The 15,155-nt window shown below is 48.8% G+C and overlaps 1 protein-coding gene across 1 annotated transcript in view; it reads left to right on the forward strand.

Annotated features, from left to right (window-relative positions):
- The window catches only part of GYS1 (glycogen synthase 1), a 41,387-nt gene extending 26,238 nt beyond the window's left edge, over window positions 1–15,149 (forward strand). Inside the window, exons 5-17 of the mRNA XM_015418529.1 lie at window positions 310–495; window positions 774–918; window positions 1,975–2,092; window positions 3,641–3,761; window positions 5,664–5,770; window positions 6,954–7,013; window positions 7,222–7,300; window positions 8,523–8,636; window positions 9,815–9,941; window positions 11,859–11,954; window positions 12,138–12,301; window positions 13,648–13,728; window positions 14,475–15,149. Coding sequence (XP_015274015.1) covers window positions 310–495; window positions 774–918; window positions 1,975–2,092; window positions 3,641–3,761; window positions 5,664–5,770; window positions 6,954–7,013; window positions 7,222–7,300; window positions 8,523–8,636; window positions 9,815–9,941; window positions 11,859–11,954; window positions 12,138–12,301; window positions 13,648–13,728; window positions 14,475–14,783 — 1,707 coding nt within the window. The 3' untranslated portion in view covers window positions 14,784–15,149. The remainder of the gene's footprint in view (window positions 1–309; window positions 496–773; window positions 919–1,974; window positions 2,093–3,640; window positions 3,762–5,663; window positions 5,771–6,953; window positions 7,014–7,221; window positions 7,301–8,522; window positions 8,637–9,814; window positions 9,942–11,858; window positions 11,955–12,137; window positions 12,302–13,647; window positions 13,729–14,474) is intronic.
- Window positions 15,150–15,155: the final 6 nt, after the last annotated feature.

The raw sequence follows: 15,155 nt of genomic DNA on the forward strand, positions 1-15,155 counted from the left end.
AACATGTGCCTGCCATATTACTTCTACCCTGTTCCCTGTACAGAGATACTTACAATGTATTCAGACACCATGAACAATCCAGTTTGTGAGGCCAACAATCCTGAAATCGTCAGAATTGCATGCTTCCCCCTCCACCCTGTACTACAATTGAAGACTTCCTGGTTTAGAAAATCCTGGACGTTAGCTATCTTTAAACCACAGTTTAGAATGCTGCTTGAACAAAGCTATATTTGTTGCTTCACTTCACAACAAATTGTGACTTCTTTCAAGATGTCTATGTTGAATTTTTAATGGTGCCTTTTTGTACAGTTTTCTGCACAATGTGAAGAGAAACCCTACATCATTGGTCACTTCCATGAGTGGCTGGCTGGGATTGGTCTCGTCCTTTGCCGGATCCGGAAACTTCCAGTGGCTACCATCTTTACCACTCATGCTACCTTGCTAGGCCGCTACCTGTGTGCGGGTAGTGTGGACTTCTACAACAACCTACAGAAAGTGAGTCTTGAGGAGGCCAGTATATATCCCATCCTGTGGGGACTGGATGTTACACTGGGAGAGAACTGTAGGAAGATCACTCAGTCCATTTGGGGTGTTTTTCTAGGATATCCTGGATAGGCCCAGTGAAATCTGGTTTCTTTTATAATGGCAATGCATCACTTTGCTCTTAGATTTATCTTTTCTCACTCTGCATTTCCTGCTCTCATCTGTTTTTTAAACTTCATAATTCTAGACTTTGTAGATTTTGTCAGAATTACTTTTCCCCCTCATTTTAGTTTAATTTAGACAAGGAGGCTGGGGACCGACAGATTTACCACCGTTACTGTATGGAGCGATCTGCCGTCCACTGCGCGCACGCTTTCACAACCGTCTCTCAGATCACAGCCGTGGAGGCTGAACATTTGCTAAAACGGAAGCCTGGTAAGTTATGTTATATTAGAGTCAGGGAGAAGGCTGTGGCATGAGGCACTCCCACCTGGTTTGGAGGTACGGATTCTGTAGGCTTGCCAAGTCCCCCCGGGGGCCGGGGACACCCCCGCCCCAGAGGCCCGTTCCCCGCCGCCGGCAGATCAGGCCCCAGGGGGAACTCCACCCTGACGTGCATGTCACACGGAAGTGACGCGACCACGCCGGGCACACTGGGGGCGGGGCCACGGTCATCCGAGGGAAAACTCTATGGTTTTCCCTCAGATGGTCGTGGCCCCGCCCCCAGTGTGCCCGGTGTGGTCGCGTCACTTCCAAGTGATGTGGATGCGACGTGCATGCGCTTCATGTGCGTGTACTCCGGCCACCAGCCAGGAGTCCCCCGCTGCAGCGAAAATCAGACTTGGCAACCCTAGGATTCTGCCTGAATGGCTGTAGGCTTTCTTCAGCCCTTGGGCCCTCAGGAGAAAGTGGTGTGGAATCTCGCTTCTGGGAAAGAACGTACATGCTAAATAATGTGGTTTCAATCCACTTTAGCAACTGTTTGCAAGTGGATTTTGTCATTTTACGAAGTAAAATTCATTTGGAAAGTGCACTGAAAGTGGATTGAAAGTGCATTATTTAGTGTGTGTGAAAATGATAAGAATCTTGAGTGTTCATGAGGTCATCTGGCTCCCTGTGATAGGATGACAGTTCTTCCTAGTGTTCATGTGTCTCCCCCCCCCCCAGCTTTTCATTTTTAAAAACGTAATTGTGAAGTGTTTTGAGATGCAGAACACCAGTATCGGAACAGTCAGTATAGTTGTGCCTGTGGGGGAGGGACTATTGCCTGAGTCGTCATTTGATTTGCTTATGAATTTATCCGTCACTGATGTTCAGAATGCGGGAAGTATTCAGGCTCACTCTGCTGGTGGTGGGGAATATGTAGCAGAACTCCTCTTATTGCGTATTTATGGGCGTACTGTTTGAGGACTGGGCAGATTCAAAATACTTAAATTAAAACTCACTGCTTCTGCCCTCTCCTTGTCCTACCCCTTTCCCTCAAATATCCAGATATCGTGACTCCCAATGGTTTGAATGTCAAGAAGTTCTCAGCCATGCATGAATTCCAGAACCTCCATGCACAGAGCAAGGCTCGCATCCAGGAGTTTGTCCGGGGACACTTCTATGGGTGAGTCCCTGTGAAGCTTTCGTAGGGCCTAGTCTTGGCTCCTTGGTGTCATGCCAGTCAAAATGACAGCCCCAGGAAACCTGACTTCCTAGGAAAAGGTTTAAGCAGGAAGTAGTGGTGCTGGCGTGGGGAAAAAGCAGTATGGATTAGAAATCTAGGATGGCAGACTTTCCTTATTTCAGTTATCCCCTGCACACCTTTATAATTTTTATGCTTCATGTCTTAAAGTTGAGAAGTTGAGAAGTTCAGGTCAGAGAACTTTTTCTCACTAAGAGAGGTGTATGGTCTTTCAGAAGACCCACTGGAGGCCTAAGTATGTGGTAGTCCTATGTTGAAATATGAGTCACATATTCCCCTCCAGATTTCATCTCGGACATGACCTCAGTGGGTGGCTTCCAGCAAGCCACTATTCTTGAACTAGGGTTGTTCAACCTCAAGGTGCAACCTGGACTCCCTTGGAGTTCTCCCAGGATTACAACTTTGCAGGGCTTTTTTTGTAGGAAAAGCCCAGCAGGAACTCATTAGCATAATAGGCCACACCCAACAGCAGAAACTCATTAGCATATTAGGCCACACCCTGACAGTACAGCTTATTAGCATATTCGGCCACAACCCCATGTTACCAGAAGTGTGGTCATCCAGCCACACCCACCTTTTGCTTCTTATTCTACCTTGTTTGTTGTCAAAACCCAGGGCTTTTTTGGTAGCAGGAATTCCTTTGCATGTTAGGCCATACACCCCTAATGTAGCCAATCTTAATGAGTTTCTGTTGTTGGGAGTGGCCTGTTATGCTAATGAGTTCCTGCTGGGCGTGGCCACCTCGGGAGCCAGCCGGAACTCCGTTCCTGTGCATTCTGCCCAAAAAAAGCCCTGCAACTTTGTGGTGCCTGGAACAGTACAGGGCTAATGTCTACATTTGTAATGCTGCAGTAGCCCTCCTTTATAAAAAGAGTATTTGCCAATTTAAGTGTCTTAACTTGTAACCGTATACATGCAGGTGGGTAGCCATGTTGGTCTGAAGCAGGAGAACAAACTTTGGGTCCAGAGGCACCTTTAAGACCAAGAAATGTGCATACATATGAAAGTTTATACCGTGAATAAAATGTTGTTGGTCTTAAAGGCGCCACTGGACTCAAAACATATATATGCAGATATATGCAGTACAAGATCTAAGGGGAGGATGCCACTCTGCTTGACCTGGGGGGTCAAAAAAGAGGCAGTCTCTGTGCTGGCTCATCCCATAGTCTGCTGTCCCACAGGCGATCAGGTGTTGTTCCGCGAACAATCATAGTTGGTCCTTTATTTTATTTCCAAAAGGGAGACGTATAATTTGAGTAATTATAACAACAATAATTCCTTTCCCTTTAGCCTTGAATAAAAACAATGTGCCTCCAATGATACATTATTCATAATGGCCAATGATCTGATAATTGTATTGTTAATATTTAATTGTAGCCTAATGGATTTATTAGATAATCAGCTGCTTCTGGGGAAGGGCTAGCTGCCAGTTCCCCGATTCAGCCTCTCCTTACCACCCTGTTCTCCCAGGCACCTGGACTTCAACCTTGACAAGACCATCTTCTTCTTCATTGCTGGACGCTACGAATATTCCAATAAAGGGGCCGACATTTTCTTGGAAGCTCTGGCCCGGCTGAACTACTTGCTCAGGGTGAATAGGGGAAAGGAGCAAGGGGGGGGGGACTGCAGTGTACTTATATGTGGAAGGTAGAGTTCTGAGGTTCAGATTCTAATGGTAATCTCTGGCCTGAAGCCTTGACAATGGGGTGTGTGGAGAGGGGAGACAAACCGAAGCTATCCTGTTCCATCACAAATGAATGTCAAAATGGAATTCTTACATTTGAGGGGAACCTTTAGAACAGGGGTATCAAACATGCGGCCCAGGGGGCGGATCAGGCCCCCAGAGAGCTTCTATCAGGCCCACAGTGGAACTGGCCGTCTTCTGCTTCTTCTTCCAGTTCCTCTGCTGCTGCGTCATCGTAGGTTTGCAGTTTACAGATACACACCTGAACAGCATACTCAAGTTTGCAACAGCACAGACATTTTGATGCAATAATTCAGAGCAAGAGGTGTCAGTTATCAGACACTGTTAAATAAACAAAATATTGCGAGAGTGCTAATGTTTTTATTTTAAGTAAAAAAAAAATCCTTTGTGTTGTGTCCTTTATAAAGTTTATATCTCTGCTACCTGGCATTACATTTTATGACACACACGGCCCGGCCCAACAAGGTCTCATTCATGTCAGATCCGGCCCTCATAACAAATGAGTTCGGCACCCCTGCTTTAGAATCTGGAGTGGTGTAGTGAAGAGGTGCAGAAGGGCAGGAATAGAAACCCAAGTGTGCGCTTGTGTTAGTATGTATGCACAGAGGTGGTGGCCAGAGAAAGTTTGAACAGCCGACCGTCTTGCATTTCCTTTGCGTTGACCGTGTTGTGCAGACAAAGGCTTTCAGAAGGGGCAGCCTGGATAGCTTTTACTTCCAACCCCCTGTTGGTTGGTGCAGCTGCAGAATTTTTCCTTCTACTTTTACTGCCGCTTTATGGGAGACGCTTATCATTGTTTTATGTTTGTACCATGATTAGAAGGATGGTACTTTGAAACACTGCTTCTCACGAAGCTTTATGGACAAACTATTTTTAATATTTGTCTTGTAACTTTTTTTTGATTTTTGTGTTTAGATTTTTACTGGCCTCTGAGAGAACATATTCATCAAGGGGGTTGGGTAGATCCAGAAGCAAAGTGGGAGGAGCAGCACTTGGAGCTTGTTTGGAGGTCCTGGCAGGGGAGCGCAGCTCTCGTTGTACCCGTGACCAAAGAACGGAACACTCCTTCTAGCTGGGGTGGCTGTCCTCTTCCATCAAGAGTGCAGCTTCAGGAGGGACACACGTGGAGCGGAGAAGGTGGCAGAGGACACTTGCCTAGCCGGCTAGATCTGGCTGCGACGTCTCTCACTCCCATCGATTGCCAGGGTTGATTCAACTGATCTGGCTAACTAGGCAGGTATCCCCTTCCTCCCTCGCTGCTCCATGTGCATGTAGAAAAAGCCCAGCAAGAACTCATTAGCATAACAGGCCACGCCCAACAGCAGGAACTCATTAACATAGTAGGCCACACCCCTGACAGCACAGCACATTAGCATATTAGGCCACACCCCCATGGCACCAGAAGTGTGGTAATCCAGCCACATCCACCTTTTGCTTCTTATTCTGTTTACCTTCTTTGTTGTTAAAACCCAGGGCTTTTATTGTAGCAGGAACCCTTTGTTAGGCCACACACCCCAAATGTAGCCAATCCTAATGAGTTTCTGCTGTTGGGTGTGCCCTATTATGCTAATGAGTTCCTGCTGGGCGTGGCCAACTCAGGAGCCAGCCGGAACTCCGTTCCTGTGCGTTCCTGCCCAAAAATAGCCCTGCCTCTTGAAGTTGCCCATTCCGTGGAAGAGGACGACCATCCCAGATAGAAGCAGGAGGAGCTAGAGGAGCAGGTTGTGGCGACTTGCTTGGGTTTTTGTTTTTGTGTTTTTACTAGTTTTCTGGCTCCTCTCTGTGCAGGTGAACGGCAGCCAGACCACAGTGGTAGCCTTTTTCATCATGCCAGCCCGGACCAATAACTTCAATGTGGAGACTCTGAAAGGCCAGGCGGTCCGCAAACAGCTCTGGTGAGTCCATCTCGGGGAGACCCAAGAATCTGGCCTCACCCAAACCAGTCCCAGTGGGAATAATTCAAGCTCTCCTCCCCAAGGGGACTGGGATCAAATTGTGGCATGGCTTACCATCTGGAGTTATGGGTGGGGCCAATGTAGGGTTGCCAAGTGTGAATTCAGCCGCAGCGGGGGACTCCCGGCTGGCGGCTGGAGCGCGCGTGCGAGCCACATCCATGTCGCCCGGAAGTGACTCGGGCACGCCGGGCACACCGGGGGCGGGGCCACGACCATCCAAGGGAAAACCATAGAGTTTTCCCTCGGATGACCGTGGCCCCGCCCCTGGCGTGCCCGCGTCACTTCCGGGCAATGTTCACGTCAGGGTGGAGTTCCACCCGGGGCCCGATCCGCCGGTGGCGGGGAATGGGCCTCTGGGGCAGGGGTTTCCCTGCCCCCCGGGGGGACTTGGCAAGCCTACGCCAATAAGTTCACTTAGAGCACTGATTTATGCCCCTTGTTTATTTTTTTTAACCACCCTGAGTTTTTTGGAAGGGCACTTCCTTTTAAACCAACCTGAAAAATTCCAGTTAAGGAAATCCATGGCTCCCCAAGAGCAGAGGTGCTCCAAAGTCCACCCCTCTGCTTTGAAGGGTCTTGAAAAACCTTCCCTTTTAGAACTGTGAACATAGCATTCTCCTTAAAGGGAGGGGGGGCGAGAGAGATTAAAGAGCAAATTAAGGAAGCTTATTTAAGAAAGGTGTTCATTAAAAGGGTCTGGATTTTTTAAAAAAACTGTTCTGATTTAGGATTGTTCGTTAGTAGTAGTTAAGAGACACTAACTTGCACATAGATACTTGGGCTTGGTGGGAAAGTTCTAGACATTTCTTTGATCATGGCAAAAATCACTGGCTTTTTCACTGTATTTCTATGAACGCCCTGCCTGGAAACATGGTAGCTTCACCTAAGGGAAGACTAGCTATATAGGCCCAATTCCATCCCCTGCTATAATCCTGTTCCTTCTGCAGAGAACATTCCTCCACTCCTGTCCCAGTCCACTAGGCCTCACTAAGCTTTCTCAGGGCCCCGAACCTAGATTTGCTGGAGCTCTCCTCTGTACTTGCTTTGTAGCCCTCGTTCCTAATTCAGAAGAGCCCAAGTCCCTGCTCTAATCCAGCCGCATCTCCCTCTGTTTCCTGTCTAGGGATACAGCCAATGCAGTGAAGGAGAAGTTTGGCAAGAAACTCTATGAATCACTCCTTGTGTAAGTGGTCCCTATGGAGAAGTTGGCTGAGCAGCTGGGGCGTGGGCTGGATTGCCATGACTGTGGTGGATGGGGCCCTCTCTGCCCAACTCGCCCATTTTGGGTACCTTTCTTGATTCTTACATAGAGTATCTGGTGGGAGGTGAGAGAGAGCCTCACCATACCACCTCATAAGCATCATTAAGTTCTCCCTCCTCTTTTACCTCAGGGGGAATCTTCCGGACATGAACAAAATGCTGGACAAGGAAGATTTCACCATGATGAAGAGAGCCATTTTTGCCACTCAGGTATCAAGTGGGGGGGGGGCCAGGGGAATGAGTCCTCAGGCAATTATTGGGCTGTGGGGGGTAGAATACGACTCATGGAGGGGAAAGTGGCCAAGTGAGTGTGAGCAGAGGATTCTGGGAGATGAATCCTGGATGTTTTGGGAGTAGAATGACATGAAAGGGCAGTGGGGTGGGAACCTAGCCTGAGAATGTATTTGGGCTAAGAACAGGTATTTGGTATTATGAGGAGAATAATGTTCCGATCAAGAAAGTCAGGATGCCTCCTTGTTTCTATAGGCTAGTTCTCATTAAGGTGGTGCATTTGTGTCTGGCCTGTACCACTTCAGACTGCAGGTTCAGGCTCCAGTTGCCAAATGCTTCTCAGTGTGAATACATATATATTTCCTTCACATTAAAAGCCTAGTCTATTTGGGAGAAGGCTGGGCTAAAACCATTTTCCCTGGCTTTCTGGTTTGTCTACGTGCAGGGGGGGAAATTGTACAGAGGAGCTTTCTACCCTGTGAGTCCCCCCTTGCACTCTGAAGTGGTACAACCTAGGCTTGGGTTACCTCACTAACAACTGAATCCAAAAGGAGAACGAACCTGTGTGCAATAAGATGGTGCTTATACAAAGAATCAGAAAAGAGCAGAGAGTATTTGAGTCTGCATGCAGAGTATCCTAGGGAAATGGGAAGCATTTGAGAAACTAAAATTCTCAGTTCTTTTCTTTTTAATATGTGTGTGTGCCTGGAAGTCATGGTTGACTTCTGAGAACCACTGGTGGAGCTTGGATATTTGGGAGATGTGGCTTGGTATTGCCTGCCTCTGAGTCCTGGCCCTGGTATTCCTTGGAGGTCTCCCTTGCAAGTACTGGACAGGGCCGGCCCTGCTTGGCTTCTGAGATCTGACAAGATCGGGGTTGCCTGGGCAATCCTGGTCAGGGCGAGAAACTAAAATTCTTAGGTTCATTCTTGAGCATCTTTGCATATTCTGCACATCACCCAAAATCTACATTACGTGACCTGACCAGGAGATGCAAATTCTGCACTTGGGAAGAATAAGTAAATAAACATCCCAAGTCTAGTTGCCAATAAAGATGTGGTAGAGAAAGGGGTGGAGGGGAAAGTGGTCCATGTCCCACGCTTATTCCTCAGGAATCATTTGGACTACAAACTTGCGGTCTTCCATTTCTCTTGCCTGGATAATGACTATGAATGCTTCTTGCTGTTCCTTCCCCATCAAGCGCCAGTCCTTCCCCCCGATCTGCACTCACAACATGCTGGATGACTCCACCGACCCCATCCTCAACACCATCCGGCGCATTGGCCTCTTCAACAGCAGTGCCGACCGTGTGAAGGTGGGTGACGGATGGAGGGCGACGTTTACTTCTGTGAGGCAGCAGTGGGGTACTTAGGGTAGCCTTGAGCGAAGGAGTCAGAGCTGAGATCTTGTAGACTGGGATGCCTGGCTTGTCTGGGAAGGCCAGTTAAACCTGAGTGCAGGAAGGAACCAGGGGGTGGCAATATGGGCTGGTAAGGAATGCTGGTGGATCCCGTCCCCGAAGCTTGTTAAGTTTAATATAGAAACTTATCCATGGAAGGGAACATAGCTGAACAGGATGGTGGTGTGATCAAGATTCCTAAATTTACTGAGAAGAACTGGAAGTTTGTTTCCCTGAGTGGAACAAACATACTTCAGGGAGAAGCCAGCATGGCACAGTAGATAGAGTGTTATTTATTTATTTATTTATTTATTATTTAGATTTTTATCCCGCCCTCCCCGCAGGCTCAGGGCAGCTTACAGGGCATATCGCCGGTATAATACTACAATAAAAACATTAAAAATATTAAATAGTATCAAATATTAAGAGAAGGATCTTGGGAGTCCTGAGTTCAAATATCCACTTCTACCACAAAAGCTTGCTGGGTAACCTTGGGACTGTCACAGTCTCTCTCAGGTTAATCTGCCTCCCAGGGTAGTTGTTGTGAGAAAATGGAGGACGGGAGAACAATGTTCCAAGCTGCGTTGAGTTCCCATTGGGAAGAAAAGCAGGATTTTTAAAAAAAATGCCAATGGAGGTAAAACCATTCTCCCTGACAAGCTGGTTTTCTACATGCAGGGAACTGTATTTTTTTTCCTTCTTGCATGGAAGAAGGTGCCCAAAGTACCTTCAAGGTCCTTTCTGGGTTAGGGTAGCTTGAAGGCTGTTACCCCCTGGAATGAGGAGTGGCCTGAAAAGGCAGCAGCTGAGATTCTGCAGCAGTCCAAAGAGGGAATCAGTGGCGGCTGCCTGAGGACGTGGCAGCCGCTGTGGGCTCTCTATTTTATTGGTTTTTATTTTAGTTTAGTTGAACGGTTATGATCTTTATCATGTCTGTTTGCTCTGAACTACCTTGAATGAACAGGAAAAGTAGAGTACGTGTGTTCCTAAATACAAGCAGTGTTCACGTGTAAGAATAGTCTTCTGGCAGGGATGGGGCTACAAGGCGCTGACCTGCCACACGACGGTGGTCTCTCCCTCTTGTCTCTTCCCAGGTCATCTTCCATCCCGAATTCTTGTCTTCCACCAGCCCCCTTCTTCCTGTTGACTACGAGGAGTTTGTTAGGGGCTGCCACTTGGGGGTGTTTCCATCTTATTATGAGCCGTGGGGCTACACGCCAGGTAGGTTTGCTGCTGAGCGAAGGGGGTGGGCAGTCATTTTAATTGTGCCCCAAGTGGGGGCTCCGCTTCTTTGTTCAGAAATTGCTAACAGAAACCATTTGGGGTATTGTTGACGTGATGATGCTTAATATGCAAGCACACTGGTCTAGTAGAAGGTTGGCATCATTGAAATCTGTGTATGCCTGATTTGGGGAGGGCGGGATTTTCGGCAAAAAGTGGCTGGGCACCTGGAAGAAGTGCGGAATGCAGTGGTTATGAGCACAGCTGGAAATTATGAGGAAGGAATGGATATTAACAAGGCTATTTATACATATGTGAAGTGTGCGTGTATATATTTCTGCACCAAGAAAAGAGCTTGTATACTTCATGGATTTTAGCATGTAACATATAGGGTGCGTTCAGACGCGGCGTTTCAGCTGGCATAAACTGTACCGGTTGGAACTGGTGCAGTTTATGCCGGCTGAAATGTGATCACACTCACCTCCATTTTGCAGATCCCATCGCTGTATGCCCGCTCACACGCTGCAGGTGTCGGCTTTTTTTTTTAAACTCAGTTTGAGCATGCGCATAGGCAGCCATCCACAGAATGGCGATCTTTGCGCATGTTCAAAACACCCCGTATTACATTTAAACTTTAAAGGTAAGGACTTACCTTTAAAGTTTAAAGACCAAACTGGCCTCCCTTAAGTCCCGGACTCCTCCGATACGCTACACTAAGGGCTTTTTTTTTTAATTTAAACAAACGCTCAGGGCGAAGCTTCGCCCAAGCGCATATGGCTTAGTTAACAAAAAAATGGCGGGGGGAAATCGGAAGCCTCAGGCTTCCGAACGGAAGTGGCTAGGCACCGGTGGAGAGCGATCAGACGGCGGGGTTAAGCGAATGCAACCGTTGCACTCAGGATACCACCACTTGGGGACCTAGTGGCAGAGTGCAACGGTTTAAAGGCCTTTACAATGGTTAGGGAAGGGAGGCAGATGTTCGCCGTGTGAACGCCGGTAAGTACACCGGTTGGAACCGGCACCTATTCTGTTGTAAAGCCCCCGTCTGAACACACCCATAGATTCTTCTTGTCATCTCACTGGGTGCAGAAAGGGCTAAGTAAGCAACAGAGCCTTTGCTCGCTTCTTGACTTCAGTGATTTCTCCAGGCGTTGTGCACACAAAAGCTCATCTTTGCCCGTCTTGAGGGCTAGAAACTTGATTTTTTAAAAAGGAAGAAAAGAGGCTAGGATTCTCTGGATTCTGAAGCCTGCATCTGTGCAGTGTGCATATAAGTGCTTCCCTATATGATGGACAGGTTTTCAAAAATTATGGTGGCATTAGTGATCGGAATTGGGTATATTATGTGTATGATAGGGAGACTTCTGTTAGCACTTTTGTTACCACTGAGCTGGAACGAGAGAACAGGATAAATGAAAATGCTGAGGACTAGAACTGTTTGTGCAAAGCTAAGGTAAAGGTAAAGGTTCCCTTGCTCGAAAGCCAGTTGAATCCGACTCTAGGGTTGCGGTGCTCATCTCCGTTTCCAAGCCGAAGAGCCAGCGCTGTCCGAAGACGTTTCCGTGGTCATGTGGCCGGCATGACTAAACACCAAGGCGCATGGAACACTGTTACCTTCCCACCAAAGTGGTCCCTATTTATCTACTTGCAATCTCTTGCTTTCGAACTGCTAGGTTGGCAGGAGCTGGAACTAGAGATGGGAGCAGCTTTAAATAGAGTCTTTCAACGGATCCTGCAGAGAATCCTGAACAGCTCCCCCACCTTGGGGCTTGTTCTTCCTCGGTCTCCTAACTTGTTCAATGTATATTCTGTAGTAATAAAGACCCACCAGCGGGCTGCCTGAATTCTTCAGCCGTGTGCTGAGCCGCAGGGGCTTTAACGTGCACAGCTTCACATAATCTGTGTGTCTCTTTCCAGCCGAATGCACCGTTATGGGCATTCCCAGCATCTCCACCAACCTCTCTGGCTTTGGCTGCTTCATGGAGGAACACATAGCAGACCCAACAGCTTACGGTTGGTATTGGGAGTTGTGCTCTTGCAGGGAGGGTGGGTGCCGTGGCGTCTCTGCCAGACCTAACCAGATCTAACCTCCAAATTTGGAAATGCCGTGGCTTGAACCTGAGACCTCCCGTGTGCAAAGCGTGGGCCCTGGCACTGAACTATAGCCCCTCCTTCACACCTCCCTGGTTCTCCTAGGTATCTACATTGTGGACCGGCGTTTCCGGGGCTTGGACGAGTCATGCACGCAGCTGACCTCGTTCCTCTACAGCTTCTGCCAGCAAACCCGGCGGCAGCGCATCATCCAGCGCAACCGCACCGAGCGGCTCTCTGACCTTCTGGACTGGAAGTACCTGGGCAGGGTGAGTTTTTCATGCCATAGGAGGGCGGAGGGCTGGTTCTTTCTCCCTCTCCCCATCTACGCTCCTTTCTCATAGCTCTTCCCCGGGTATTTCTTGTGCCTCTCTCCGCAGTTCAGTTATTGGCCACCAGAGGGTTCCTAGTCCAAAAGTCCGCTTTAACTTGCTTCCCTCTCCTCCCCCCCCCCCCAGCAGCTTTTTAAGCATGCCATATTTTAAACTTCTCTTCTGCACTTCGTGGAAGCGGAGAGAAAGTGGGGGAAGCACAGGAGGGCTACCTTGTGCATGGCCCTGGAACCACCAGGAGTCAGCCCTATTCAGGCGATCGCATGGAGAACCTCTGGGCGTGTGCAAAGTGTTTTTCCCTCGCCACAGGATCATGCTTAATTACACTGAGTTACGCAGGGCACTGGGAAGGAAAGGCAGGCTTGAGTCCATGGACCTTTTTCTTCAGGCATTGAGCTAATGAGATGGTGGCATTTTCTTTAACTGTGCTTCTGTGTTTTTGTACTCTCTGAGGAGGTAAACCTGGGCTCTCCTACTTAAATGTTACTCAGATGTGCTTCTAATCTGAAGACTTTTAAAATAATATCATTTTAGGCATCTCATGGTTTGTTTTCTGCTGTTTGTATCCTGGCTAATTTTTGTGTATTTTGGTTGTGAGCAGTGTTCCCTCTAAGCCGAGTTAGTGTGAGCTAGCTCACAGTTTTTTAGCCTCCGGCTCACACTTTTTCATCTTAGCTCAGGAAGGAGGACTCCAGAGCACATTAATTTATGCAGCAGCCCAATCGTTCGCTCACAACTTTAATGCCAGCAGCTCACAAAGTAGAATTTTTGCTCACAAGACTCCACAGCTTAGAGGGAGCATTGGTTGTGAGGTGCCTCAAGCAGGTCCCTGGAGAGGAGGCATATAAACTCTTTAAATAATTTGGTGTAGCGGTTAGGAGCGCGGACTCTAATCTGGGAGAACTGGGTTTGATTCCCCACTCCTCTACGTGCAGCTGCTGGTGTGACCTTGGGTCAGTCTCAACTTATTTCAGAGCTGTTCTCTCTAGGGCAGTTCTCGGAAGATCTCTCAGCCCCACCTACCTCACAGGGTGTCTGTTGTGGGGAGGAGAGGGGAAAGGAGATTGTAAACCGCTCTGAGACTCCTTCACGTAGGGAAGGGCAGGGCATAATTCCAATCCTTCTTTTTAGGATTGGGGGGGGGGTGTTGAAGGGCCAACTGTGTGGGAGATGGTTCTGAGAAATGCTATTCTGGCTCCAATGGGAAAGCAAATGGCATATGGATATAATAATGCAAACACTCAAGTCTGTCCCCCTCCCCCCATTTTTCTCTCCTCTCACAGTATTACATGTATGCTCGGCATATGGCGCTAGCAAAGGCATTCCCTGACAACTTCACCTATGAGCCACATGAACCAACAGCTGTAAGTGCAATACCATTTGAGGGGAGGGGGTAGAAATCTTGGTGTACTCTAATCTGGAGAACCGGGTTTGATTCCCCACTCCTCCTCCACATGAAGCCTGTGGAAGACCTTGGGTCAGTCACAGTTCTCTCGGAGCTCTCTCAGCCCCACCTCCCTCACAGGGTGTCTGGTGTGGAGAGAGGAAGAGATAGTAAGCTGCTCTGAGACTCCAGGTGGAGGATGGGGTATAAATCCAACTCTTCTTATATGTCCAGAGTAGGTGCACAAGGCCGTAGATTGGAGACAGGAGCTTGTGCTTTGCGTGCCAGAGGCCACAGGCTTAATCCCTGCTGTCTCCAGTTGAATTGATCGTGGGCAACAGAGCCCATCATTGCTGATCACGACAGAGAATACAGAGCAAGATGGACTCGGCTAGATAAACTCTAGCCCCATTCAGAGTATCTCTGGCCCCCCGAATTCTATTGCAAAAGACAAACGGCAGTGAATTCAGGGAGTTGTCTCTGACTAGAGCGACGCAGGGCTCAAACATGACTCTTGCCCTGGCCCAGCCATGCGATCTCAACCTGTTCTTACCTCACAGGGTTCTTGTGAGGGTAACATAGAGGGATCCACGTATGTTGTCCTTCATTCCTCGAGGAAGGAAAGGGGCTGCTAGAAAGCAGGGGCAGTTCACTGGCTTTCTATTCTCCCTCTTCTTTTTGCTTTTCACACAGTCATGTTCTTTTCCCCCCCCTCACGCTTTGCAGGCTCAGGGCTTCCGCTACCCGCGCCCAGCCTCGGTGCCGCCGTCGCCTTCCATCTCCCGCCACTCCAGCCCCCACCACAGCGAGACCGAAGACGACGACGAACGGTACGACGAGGACGAGGAAGCGGAGAAGGACAAGCAGAACATCAAGTCCACGGCGCTGATGGGTGCCGTCCCCGAGTGGCGGAAGCGCTCCAAGAAGGGCTCCAGCGAAGCCAGCACCTCCTCCAACGCCAGCACCCCGACCCTCCCCAGCAGCCCCAGCGACCTCAGCAGCCCCACCAACTCTCTCATCGAGGAGAAGAATTAGCCCTCTCTAGCTACGCCAACACAGCCTCCCACGCCCGCCCCTCTGCCGTGCGCGTCACCCCGCCCTTCATAGGTCAGCTGCTCTCTGGTGCTGGATTCCGAAACGGTTCTGGAATATAGGTTCTAGCGTGTTCCAGAGCCAAGGCGGGGATCGGCGTTGTCCTGTTCCTGTGTTGGTCTATAAAGCTGTCTGTTCCGGATCAGGTTGGGGCCGGGGGATGGGGGGGAGAAGGCACACCCACGCTCCAGCACAGGAAGGGAAGACGCCCTTTGCTTGCTTCGCTTTGTGAAGCTCAATCTGAAATGTAAAGCGGCACATTCTGGATTCCTGTGTGTCGCCCATCTTGTTTGGAAGAAGCCATTTAGAAGACTG

Source organism: Gekko japonicus, unplaced genomic scaffold (genome assembly GCF_001447785.1).
Source record: "Gekko japonicus isolate JY-2015 unplaced genomic scaffold, Gekko_japonicus_V1.1 scaffold299, whole genome shotgun sequence".
NCBI classification, from domain to species: domain Eukaryota; kingdom Metazoa; phylum Chordata; class Lepidosauria; order Squamata; family Gekkonidae; genus Gekko; species Gekko japonicus.